Source organism: Diorhabda carinulata, chromosome 5, assembly GCF_026250575.1.
Source record: "Diorhabda carinulata isolate Delta chromosome 5, icDioCari1.1, whole genome shotgun sequence".
NCBI classification, from domain to species: domain Eukaryota; kingdom Metazoa; phylum Arthropoda; class Insecta; order Coleoptera; family Chrysomelidae; genus Diorhabda; species Diorhabda carinulata.
The window spans coordinates 10,658,916-10,672,540 of record NC_079464.1 but is presented as its reverse complement, the minus strand read 5'-3'; the positions used below and the strand labels follow the sequence as shown (position 1 = coordinate 10,672,540).

The 13,625-nt window shown below is 31.5% G+C and overlaps 1 protein-coding gene across 1 annotated transcript in view; it reads left to right on the top strand.

Moving 5' to 3' along the window:
* LOC130894286 (uncharacterized) overlaps positions 1-13,625 on the top strand; it is a 462,711-nt gene that overhangs the window by 34,759 nt on the left and 414,327 nt on the right. The window contains exon 2 of the mRNA XM_057801000.1: positions 10,813-10,959. Within this exon, the coding sequence (XP_057656983.1) occupies positions 10,954-10,959 (6 nt within the window). The 5' untranslated portion in view covers positions 10,813-10,953. The remainder of the gene's footprint in view (positions 1-10,812; positions 10,960-13,625) is intronic.

Below are 13,625 nucleotides of genomic sequence, written 5' to 3'. Positions count from 1 at the left end.
CAGAATATTGGCTATATGAGTATGATAAAGTTCAGTGCCTATTTTGTCCTTCGTTGTCATGTGGTCTACGGGATATTTAAGAAGTTATAACTAATTTTCCATCAAAATCGTTCAAGTTCAATACCTTATACAATGTAAGAGAAATTCAAGAATGAAGATTTGTTGCAGCCAAAGCATTCGAATCCTAGTGAAAATTCTGGAAAATTATTTTTTCGTTATTATTCATTGTATCTGATGCAGGTGAATCAAAAATATCAATACATTATTTTCTCGATTTTTAAAAATCAATTCCATAGTTGTATCGAAGAGTTCTACCAACATAATTCTTTTTTATCAACCATTTTCTATACCTAAAATTATTAGTTCATGAGATATTTTGATATTTCTGTACAAAACAATGATTATGTACCAATATCTAATCATTTAACAACTGATTGTGAGGTGACTATGTATGTATATTTATCAAAAATTAATATTTTAACAATATAAGGTATATTTTTTGGTGTTACCAAAAAATTCGAACTATGGATTCCACTAGTGATGGAATGGATATAGGAAGAATGCTGTCTTACTGTCAGCAAGAGTATTCCATTAACATTTTCCTAAAAGACGGCAACCTACAAAATCAAGCTTGAAGAGATTGATATAACGGTTCAACGACACTGGTTCACACAAAAATGAAAAGCATGAACGATTAAAAACTTCTGTGACGGAAGAAAGCGAAATTAATGTTTTGCTTGCAGTTACCAGAAACAGAATACACTCTTACCATATTTACTTGCAACATGAGTAATCTCAAGGTGATTTTGGAAAAAAACTAGTATTTTAGATGAGCTTTACAAAAAATTAATTAACAAAGAGACGTTTTCGACTACATTCATTTGGAGATGAAGCAAGGTTTAATCGAAATGGTTGTGTTATTAAGTGAAACTTTCACTATTATTCATCAATTAATCCACATCACATAGTGACACATAGTCAAACTAAATAGTTGTTGAATGTGTGGGGAAGTACGGTTGGTGAATATGTAGTATTTTTTGAAGAATATTTGAATGCTGATATGTGCTCAGATTTTATAGTAAACCAATTACCTCTTTTATTGGAAGAGGTACACCTCAAACGATGTGGATTTTGCATGATGGTGTGCCTGTTCTCGCAAATAAATCAATTAGTGGTAAACTGAATGAGCTATTTCCTGGAATATGAATCGGAAGAAATAGTCCAGTAAAGTGGCCACCAAGGTCACCAGATTCCAACAAAGTGGACTCATTTTTTACAGGTCATACTAAGAATGAAGTGTACAAAGTACTTCCAATAACAACAACAACGAGGCATGATATGATGGAGAGAATTTCGGAATGTTCCTATAAAAATGCTTCAGTTATCGTATTCTAACATGCATAGATATCGTCGGAGGTTAATTCTAACAACTATTGTGATAATAAATGTACGTATACTGTAGTGAATATGAAGGTTTTTCATCGTTTTTCTTCTGTAATTTATTTATAATATACTCATTTTTTCTTTGCATTCAGCATCTACAGTACCAACTGCAATAAAAAATGTCAGTTTTTGACATAGCAATTATAGCCAACGCACAAAATATCTCAATAACTTATGATTTTAGTTATAGAGAAAAGCATGCTGTTAGTATCGATACTCGTTTAAAATACAGGGTGAATAATATATTAGTATTTTAATTCAACCTATCTTCGATTCAATTAATAATAACGAAATCAATAATTTTCCAGAACTTTTACTACTATTCGACAACGAAAACGTAATATGTAGATGTCGGTAGTAGATTTTTCATTATTCATATAATTAATTATTTGAATTACACGATTCATTCGATAAATACGATGTTAATTTCGATTATCATCGGCATAAATTGAAGGATTCCTTTATATTCAAATTCAAATACGCTGACTTCACTTTAATCAGCACTTCAACTTTATTGGTCGGAAATTATAATTCTCAGGATTCTGGAAGACCAAATTAGAACGAACTGAGAGTATAGTCGAGGCAAATGAAAGAATTTAACAGACTCATATAAGAGCTTTTGGTTCTATTTATAAGAATACATATTTACTTCTGAGGGTGGTCCTTTCAAATCATTATTATTTCTTAATAATATGTAAAGTTAGTTTTTTTGGTATTCAAAATGACACAAAAATATATCATTAAGTTATTTTTTTTTTCTTAATATCGTTCTCCACAATTAGCTTTAAATTTAATCATCATGCGTTTGTTATTAATTGTAATTTACCGAAGGAGCTTAATTAAAATATTGGAATTTTTTATTTATATTCCATTTTTTATTTTATTTTTACTCATGGAATTGCCACTCGTGAAAAAAAGTGCCACTTTATGCACTTGTTGCATAAATTACTATTCTATTATTATTATTATTCTATTACAGTAAGACCAATGGTTACTAAAAATGTTATTCGGTTCTGCTGTTTCTAGATTGTATTAAAAACGAATTTAAATTGACATAGGTTATATTTACGTGATTATGTGATAGAATATACTCAAATATCTAGGACATATACCCGAGGATCAAATATTCACCATATACGTGTAATGTATATTCATTAATATACATTACACATATATAATGATGTGATTTATTGCGGTTTTAATATTTGTAATTAAAAATAAAACTCAATTATTAAATAAGAAAGTTACTAAATTCGATTAAAAATGAGAGACTCAAGTTGGGTTTATGAACTCTCTGAATAAACTCTCTCTCTGTACTTTCCTTTATCGCTTTGAATTTGATTGCCTGGCCCTGTTTGGATCAATCAAATTTCTCATATCACTTAACCACAAAATATTTTTTCTATTCACACATTTCATTTGCATGTTAAAAGTGAATACTCTTCTTTGTAGCTTTTAAAATAACCTAAACTTGCTATTAGAATTCAGGAAAAAAACACATAGGTATGTATATTTTACATTGAGATTGTTACATCGTAGAAAGTACCGTGTATTGACTCATATTAAATATAGAGGCTATTTCGCTCCAGGAAAAACTTAACATGCATTCGACGAATTAAATCCACAACGATAAAGTTAAGTGAAAAAATTTATAAATAGTTTCCAACGCGACCTTAAGAGTTTCAGATCCAACTTTCAGCGATGTATACTCAAGAATTGATGCATGTAAAACCATTCACTTGATTGTTCATTAGCAACGATGTAATTAAAGACACACAACATTGCATCGGTACATCCGGTGGCTAAGTGATTAATTTAGCATGTCAGTTCTGATTTATAAAAAGAGAGAACAATGGTTAGGTTAGGTATTACGGTATTTTATTGTAACCACATTGACTAGACCTCACAAGTCTTGTTGTGATATATTCAAATCATAACGTTTGGAATCATGTGTTGATATATGCTCTTCTTAGACTGTATAGACTAATGAAAGCAAAAACCTTCGACTTTAGTCGAAGATTTTGGTTAGGTTTGGATTAAGGTAAATTCTTTGCAACGGAACTAGACTCTCAACCAATATAATGACGAACAATTTTAACTAGAAAAATTCAGAGGTGGAGCCATAAACATGCACTGTCACGGATATTTATGAAATTCATTATTTTTTTCCCAACCAATTTCTATCATTTTGAACTAATTTTAGCTATTTCCAATGCAATACAAATTCCCGTAATTTCCCATAGATTATTATGGGAATTCTTCGATCCAAGACAGAAAATTTGTTTTTTAAATGATCGTTCTCATTTCTGCACTGTCAGTTCGGATTGTAAGATTTTCAATATCAGTGAACTACTTTTCGAACGTATCCATTTCTTCCAATGGCTCTTCACAATATCAACATTAAACCTACGTTCTACAAAACGAGATATCTCGATCACAGATATATATCTATATATACAAAACCATAGAAATATAAGAGAAACCTCCAAAAAGTCAATTATCATGAGATTTACAGAAAATGAAGAAGTGAATCAGATTAAGGTCAAGTTTAAACAACGTTTCCAGACTTCAAAATAATTCTTTGTACGAAACGTGAATAAATGATAGATTATTATTGCAAACGACTATTATTTCTATGAAAAAAGTTCTCGAACATATGGACATCCTGAATATTGAGGAAAAAGTTGTAAAAGTTTTGTTGCAAATCGGGTTTAATATTGTAATCGTACTTCAACAAAATAAAAATTGTTACATACTATCAGGCAGCCTCCTAAGTATCTCTTTTCCTAAATATGTTATAAATACAACTGCTTGTGCTGACAGTATAATAGTAATAAGACTTCCCTCGTATAATTGCGAGTTAAATTGGTTGGCATTGATTTGAGCGCAAATAAAGGGTACGTAGTTGCGGAAACGTGACATTTGGAATTAAAGACAGTTATTGGAATTTGGAATGTCACGTACGTCATTCGATCAGAAGATGAATCGAGATAGACAATGTTGTCGAAAATAGTAATGAAAATGGCTAGAAATAAAAGTTCGAAGGAAGCGGAGGTTACCGATATTTGACAAGTATCTCTATATTCCACATATCGCACAGTACAGAGTACGTTTTATCATCTAGCACTAATTCGAGTTACAATTCGCCGATTAATAATTAATATTGTACACTGTAATTTTAATTGTTAATAGTGTCGTTTTGCTGTACAAATGAAGTATCTTTTTAAAAAGTGACTTGTGGCAGTAACTTTTAATTTCCAAAAATATACATGTCAGTGGTTTCAACGTTTAGTTGAATTATATATAAAATATTCAAATGTTTTTTAAATCGGATATGCTTGAAAAAATATGCACTTTATTGGTAATATCACGAAAATATATCATATACTCATTGTTTGAAAAGTCTATAGTACCAGCAGCACTTTGGCTGACTTTTTAAGCTGCTAAGTAAACCTGCAAATATATAAATATGAAGTGTTTTAATGTTAATTAGATAGGTACCCTCATTTTTCTATTGTACCTTTCCATATAATACGTTTCGACAGCACACGGCATCGGTCTCACTGAAAAAATGGAACAATACAACTAGGTGCAGTGTTCTTTAGCTGAAACATCACTAAAATCACGTAATTTGTTACAAGACTCGGAAAATACGAGCATGTTGCTCAAAAAATAATCTTCAATGCATGAACCAAACCAGCTGTATCACAATTGTTGCCAGTTGACGTATAATCACTATTTCAACATAAACTATAAACATTAAATATTGGTATTATTCAGTTCTGTACTATTTTATGACAACAGTCTTTTTAGGAGGAAATATCAATTTTAACATCATTTTTATGAAAATTTGATAAATTTGTCACAGCTGTGCCATAATTTTATGGCAGATACGTGAAAATTGGAGGATCCTTGGTGTCCCTCAAAATTTGGATGCTTTTTTTCTATATCTTTGCCTTGCACTTAGTTGAGTAGTAAGTATCAATTATGTGACATTTGCAGTCAAATGACAGACAAGACATGACCAAAATGATTAAGTGCTCTCGGATCGCACTCTAAAAGGTAAGTTCCATATGGTCTATATTTTTCATTGATAGAACATGGGAAGTATTCAAAATATTGAATATAAAATTTTACTATTACCATTACAAGACTAAAGAGTGAAAAATAATGTATTACCTACAAACAAAACTATTTTAAAAACATGGAAATGCACTAAAAAGTAAAAAAGAATTACAGGACAGAGATCGTGGCGGATAATGTTGGTACATATAACGTCAGAAGTTGAAAAAAAATTATCATAACAACACAAACGGGGCGCTTGAATTTCATATAAATTTTTTACAAGAATAGTATACGGTATGTTATATTGAGTCATAAAGCGCTACCACTTTTTGTATTGTTGTTATTATTATCAACTTCTGATGACATATGTTTGTCCACTTGTGCACGTTTAAACCCTTATGAAGTGTACTTTTTACAAAAGTTTTTTCTTTGATATATTGTCATTATTGTACAATACATTGATTTACTACCGAGGTCTGGTTGATGCTGTTAGTACTGGAACGTAAAGGATCATAGTGGTGTAGAGAATGTTATGTAGCAATCTTCTGAGATACAGGTAGATAAGATATGCATTTGAATCTGTTTTAAAATTATTTTTTATTGGGAACGTGAAAAGTGGACTAACTTCAATATATTATCCGAGCTATTGAATACTTATGTATTCATCTTTTGACATTATTAAAGCTTGTAAAAATTTTTAAACTCTTAGAATTCGAAATTCAATATTCAAATTGACGTTGATAGAAATATTTTTATGTGTCAATATCATATTTCTATCAACGTCAATTTGAATATTGAATTTTGAATTCTGAGTTTAAAAATTTTTCATCTTTTTGGTACCTGCTGATAATAGGTTGAAGTTGATACTCAATTTAAATTAAACCAATAATCCAGGTGAGAATATAATACTCTTCATCGGAAGCGCTTGCGAGAAGAATCAAACAGGAACAATGGTGGCAAAAAAAACTCAATATGGAAAGAATTTTTTTATTCATTAGTAAAGCTTCTAACAATTCAAATTTTGAAGAACGAGACTTGGAGATTGTAGAAGGTACATCAGATTATCTATTAATATCAACACGTGGCCTATATATTCCAACATCAAAACCAGTTCCTTCACCTTAGTCTTCAAAGTGTTTGCTACAAGACATATTAGAAGAGAAATGCCTCGAAAACAGACCTAATCTAGAAGCAATAATTGTTCAATAGTAGTATAGTGGAGGAACAAGGGCCGTTAAGCCTATAGGCATTCTAATATATCCGTTATGGTCCACTTGAAATCACCAAAAGCCTATATCATTATTCAAGCTGCGAGGTTTGCTCAAGTATTTGAAACCACGCCTGTGTGAGTGCTGGACACTCACAGATGAACATGGTCTACAGTTTCTTCTTCTTCATGAACCAGCGGCACTGTGTTCGGCTTAAAATTCAGTCACCAGTGGAGTTTCACGCTTATTCAAGTGGAACAATTATTTGGTAACAGAGGTTAGGATGCGCAACCGCAAGATGTAATAGAGTGCGCATGTCAATTACGGGATTATCTGAGTCACATAAGAAACACTTTTTAACCATTTTTAATTGTAAAAAAAATCAGCACGTGTTGTCCATAGCAGTACAATATTTAAGGTTAATAACTGCTCTAAAGTATTGTTGTTTACTACTATATCGCAATCATTTTCTACTGCATGAGCTACTGACATGCGCACTCTATTACATCCTGCGGTCACGCCGCGCGCGACTTCAACTCTGTCTTCGTCAATCTCAGGAGAAATTTATCTCGGACCTCTTTGTCGCTGTCGCGTTAAAATTTTATTTTTTTAAAATTCAGAACCGTCATTCAGGACAGGCTTTTAGCAGTCAACCCTATATCATTGTGTTCGCAATAAAACAGCGCTTATTTTTATGTTTAATTTATAGATTAAACAAGTAGGTGAAAATAACTAAGACCAAAATACCTGTTTGTACCTGTCAAACCAATAGTTAGGCCAGGAAAAATATAGTCAACCCTACGTTTACATACTCTATAGACTTTGTATTTAGGGTTGGTATACAATTATTTCATTAAACATCGGTAGAAATTACACATAGCGATCGGATGTTGAAAAAAAAACGGCCCTCGTAGATTAATTACTTCTTGGTGAGCAAAGTATTGTGAACAAAAATAAATGTGAAAGTAACGAGAGGCCGGATATTGAAGTGATAATTTCCTAAAGGTAACGGAATAAAGAGAAAACATCAAGAACAAAAAGAAAAATGTAAAAAAAACTATATACGAGAAGATGAGGCATTAAAAATGGAAAGGAAACGAACCAACGTCAAATATCAAGATTACCTAAATTTTTCAGCAATTCAGATTCAATTTCAACAATCAGAATATTTTTTACATTCTATGGGTTAATTTGCTCGCGAGTGTTGGATAATCTAGCATCTATAATGTCTTGGTGAGGCTTACATCCAGTGATGCAACCTCTTATACCTCATATTAGGTCTATTGGTCAAGTTTTTTTCAGTCTAGTGGATTTGGGAGGGTTTTTATAGTTTTGTGGTATTTGATGATCCTCTCATGGATAACTTCTTGACATTGGTCACTCCCAGGTCCACGTGAATGTTGTTATTTGTTACATACCATAGAGCATCTGCTAGTTGACGAAGTATTTTAGATTGGGATCTCTGAATAATATTTGGCAGGGGATCCAATCCTGTGGAGGTAAGTCTTCATTTATTATATAAAGGAGTAATTTTTCAAGGAGTTTGGACATTGTAGGTAGAAGGCTTATTGGACGGTAAGATGACATGTTGATTGGGTCTTTGCCTAGTTCACCAATCAATTTGATCTGTGCAGCTTTATATGATTTTGGCCAGTATCCAAGTCTTAGAATTACATTGTTGATGTATGTTAGCATGATTACCCCTTTTTGGGGCAATTATTTCAGCATTTTGGCGGTTATTAGGTAGTAATTTTATTTTATTGTGTACTTCTTTTTGGAGTCAATGCTTTTATGAGGCTTCTTGTATTTATTGCAGTTGTCAAGTTTTGTTTGGTCTGTTTCGTGACTTAGTGGGTGGAAGACTGTAGTGAGATGATTTGCATATAAATCTGCTTTTTCTTTGTCGCTTCCAGCCCACTGTTCATGTTTATTTATTCGTACAGGCGGGGCTGTTATTTTGGCTTTTTTTGAATTCTTAATTGGCTTCCAAATGGAGTTATCTGTTCTTATTAATTTGGATACGTATTCCTCAAATTGTGCATCCCTTATTTCTTTAAGCTTTTTCTTCCATTTATGACTAAGTCGATTGAAGTTGTTTTTGTCTTCAGGAGACTTTCTCTTTTCTGCTATTAGTCTTTTTATTTCGAGTGGGACAACTTTTTTCCTTTTTTCTGCTTCGTGTTTGGTGTAGCGGTTTGGGCTGCTACTTGAAGTTGTGAGTTAAATATATCTGTTGCTCTTTCGATATCTCCTGGTTTCTTAAGCCTTATCTTTGAATCTACCGTTTCATTGATTTTGTTACGGTATGCTTCCCAGTTTGTTTTAGAGTTGTGTAATCTTTGTGGTGGTGTTCTAATTATAATTAACGCTCCAACGGTTGCAATAAATAGACGAGTGATTAGAATTTAAGTCATAACTGGGCAGGATGTCAGTGTAAGTTGAGTTTATTCCGTTTGTAACAAATAAGTCCAAAGGGTTCGAAATTTTGTGTGGGTCAGTTGGCCAATACATTGGAGTACCTGTCAAGATATATGAATATGAATATCGGTTAGCTTCTATGGTATTGTATAGTTCCCTTCCTTTAGTTGTGCACAATCTGGATCCCCACATGGAGTGTTTGCAGTTGTAATCACCTCTTGCTACGAATTTGTCTCCTAAGGTGCTGAAGAACTCTTCAAGATCATTTTGTTTTATGTTGTGTCTAGGTAGGCAATAGATTACGGATATTGTGAGTTCATATGGCAAGGTTGTGACTTTTATTGAGGTAAGTAAATATTACATATTATTTTTATATTCTAAATTCTAGAATATATTCTACCGTTCCTTGAAAAGAACTACTAACTTGGCTGACTTATTTTTTTTTCAATCCAAGTATTTTTGTTGAAAAAAATGAAAACAATTGTCTTTACGCATAACCGAAAAAAAGCATTTAACTTTTAAAGATAAAAATCGATTCATTGCAATACCCATTCTGTATTTATTAATGTATCGAAAAAAAATTCAGAAAACACAGCTCTCCCTATCAAACCTTGCATAAGAGTGGTAGGATTTGGCAGGAAACAGCCAGTCGCCTCTTTGTCGGCTCTTCTTTTTTCGACCTCCGCCAGAACATATCTGTCGATATAGACCGATGAGGGTCCGAATGTTCAAGAGTGTAATGAAATATTCGATCTTTCATCGACGTATTTTATGTTTGTTGACATTCACCTGGGAAAGTCGACATTCACTAATTTCGGTCTTTCACGGTAACATATATACACAAATTGATGGTTGTGCTATCGAGTCATCCATATAAAGTACGATTGGTGAAGAAGATCTAAGAACACTTATCATAATATGTATCTCATTCTTAGTTCATCATGTAAACGACTAAATTACTTTACTACAATAAGATGACATCATCAATAATTTAAACTGAGAATACAAAACTAATTATGCTTCCTTCAAGCTCCGTGTTATTGTCAAAATTATTAGTTATGAGATCTTGGTGAATTTTTATAATTGAACGTTATATTTGAAAATCGATTCAAATATAAAAAAAGAAAATTTTTAGAAATATTTTAAGTATGTAAAATGTAATTGTATATAAGTTGAAAGGTTGCTATCACCGGAGAATTAACAACAAATTCTACACTAACTGATATTCACTTCCTCAACTCATGTTTTATGAACGCCATTCTATGGATTATAAATCTGCCAAAGCATTGAGAACAGAAAATAACCACAACAATTCCATATTTTTAGAAAAAACATATACGTGTATTGCTCAAGATCAATGTATTAATAAAAAAGCTGATTCAAACAAAATTTTAGAAAATGTATATTTGGCAACGTCGAAACTAAACAATTTGAAGTCGCTAGGTGACAAAGATTTTTTCTACATGTATTCTAACTATTCAGCCGTGCTCTTGATGAAAAAAAGATATAAGGCTTTTTTAAACTCAAATTTTCTCTAGTAAAATTCTCTATTTTCTATTTGAGAAACCCTATTAAATTCTGTTTGTGAATAATGTATAGAGCCTTCTCTATCAATAGAATGGACTTATTCAGAATTTATACAGTATTTCCTGAATTGAAATTTTTCCATTTTTTTCAGATTTGCTGACTTGAATGGTTCAAATGTGGAAGCGAATAAGAGAATGTGAGCGTGAAGAGAAGGATTACAAGATCGCATACTAGATGAAAGGCCTTATCACAGCCCGTCGGATGGATTGCGGGATTAATTAAATCCAGAGACATGGTGGTAAGTGTATTTTGTCAGTATATTGAAAATATATTTGGGATTATATTGAATATTTCGTTCTCTCAACTTGAGCAATTACTTTCCTTTCAACGATATTTTTTTCTAGTAGAGTTTTTGATTTTCGAAGTTTTTTTCTTTAAAAAAAGTGAATTTACACAGTGACTGAATAAAAATAACAATTTGTGTATTTATATCGATAAAATAGATCACCTTCATCATGATTATCAACATAAAAAGAAAATCAAACCAGAATTTCCTTCTAATAAGAAAAATCCATTTTCTCCTAGTCCTTACATTTGAAATATATAGCAGTAGTTTATAAATTCTACTTAAATTATTTAGGTCTTTTTATGATTTATAGCTTTTTCGTTCTTAGATAGTGAAAAATGCATTACATAAACAAAGTACGAAACCGATTAATATTTTTCAAATGATTTTTAAAGTTAAATACTGAGCGATATATTAAGTTGAATTTTTAGAACTTTATATTTTTTTACTTTTCAATTTGATAAAGTTATAAAGCTAAAGTAATTCAAAGCTTTCTATGAAAATTCATAATAAAAAAATTAGTGATATTATTCCAAAACTACAGTGTGGATATCGAGTCTTATCCCCCCTAGGAATTGTTGTTTTAGACAAAGATCACAATGGTCGAGCACGTCAATTGTCGCTGCTTTAAACCCCTACCCTTGACAGTAACGCAATAACGCTATTTTTCAAATAGCAAGAAAAAGCGTGCCATATTTCGTTAGAAAGGGTTTGAAAAACAGAACTCAAGAATGCCTCACATTTTGCTTTAATCTCGATAATTCTTTGTTATTAAAGATTGCGAATAAAAATACAGAAAAAGTTATACTGGTTTTGCTTTAACTTTGAACACTATATATACTTAACAAAAATTATAAAATTTCTATCCTTGAACGGCTATACTGATTTATTGTTTCTTTACTTACTTTTGTATTTTTAAAATTTTCTGTGGTTAGAACACTTTTTAAAAATATGGTTGGTGTGTCTTTTAATTTGATAGACCAAGCATTTATCAATTACTAAGTTAAAAGTTCTAGAACCGTTGTTGATACACTGTTACACCACCACTGACGTGTGTTTCGATAACCAAGTTATCGTCTTCAGAGACTGAAGGTAAAGCTGTTTAGTAGTTTAAACAGTGTATTCAGTACATTTATCGATAATTGATTCTAATTAATATTGACAAGACAAGGGTAAAATCAACACTTGCAATTTAGTGAGTTTTTTATCCATAACAATAAAAATGGTTGTAGTTAGGCCGAAAAATGTGACAGTTTTGATATTAAGTGAAGTAGGTAGGCCGTAACTACCATGAAGCTGTGAGATTATTCAATAAACGTTCTCCAGATCGTCCAATTGACCGCCATTACTGTAGATTACTTGTTACAAAATTATTTGAAACTGCTTCTCTCTGAAAAAAGTAATGGAATGGTAGAAAAAAGGCTTCTGAGGATAAAGAAGTGGATATTTTGTCAAAATTTATAGTAAATCCATCCAGTTCAATTGGAAATGTTACTAGCGAATGCGAGGTAAGTCAGAGAACCGTTTTAAAAAGTCTGAAAAAGCAAAAATTCCATACATATGAAGTGAGAATGACGCACGAGAGATGGTGATCAAGATCGAAAACTGCAATATTGTTTAAGACATATTTGTTTTTCCGGTAAAGCTAAATTCTATTTAAATAAATCAAGTACATCAACAAAACGTTAGATATTGGTTTAACATTCCGACTGTTCATAATGTGTCATATTCAATTTCCTAATAAATGTATTTGTTTGAGTAGTATTGCAGACAGAAATAAATGACGCAATTAGGGAAAATTCGGGCCATTTCACTCAGAATATTATTTTTTATCAGGATGGAGTTCCATCTCATTACATTGCTCGAGTTCAAAATTTTTTAAATAATTTGTATCTGATAAGGTGAATTGAGCATTGTGGATTCATCGAATGGCCACAAAGACAACAGATCTGACTCCTCTAGATTTTTACCATGAAGTTATCTTAAACCCAATGTGAGAGTGAGCTATTTGGAGACACTTGCTGAACTCTCTCGAAGAATAATGGAAGACTGTAATAGGATTAATATTCAGACTCTACAAAAGGTTAGGGAGGTAAAGAATTTACTTCTGTCAATAAGTAAATAGAGAATATTTTGAGTATCTCTTATAGTAGATTAAGTTTTGTCTAGGATAATTTGTTCATTAATTTCAAAGAATCAATGTAATATGCTATTTTTTGATAATTTCTATTAATTTTTTCGTCTAAAATTAAAAAATTGTGCATTTTTTAGATCTGCTTTCCAAATGTTACTAACGAAATATCACATGATCCTTTTGCTATTTAAAAAATCTAAGGGGAAACATTTCAAGGGTGAGCGGTAAAATGGGTGATGGTTTATTGTATGTTATAAGACACCTCGATTAAAATCAAAATAGACGCGTTCCAGGATTTTTCGACTCAGTTTTAAATAGCTAAAAGTCCTAGGAGGGGATAAGACTTCATATCCGTATCAAATATTTTTAAAAAATATTGATATTTCAATATATATAACAAAAAAGTAACGAAAAGTTATCTTCAAAGGACAAATCCAAATCATTGTTTCATCTATAGAGACCAAAGTGAAGATTGACACTATTT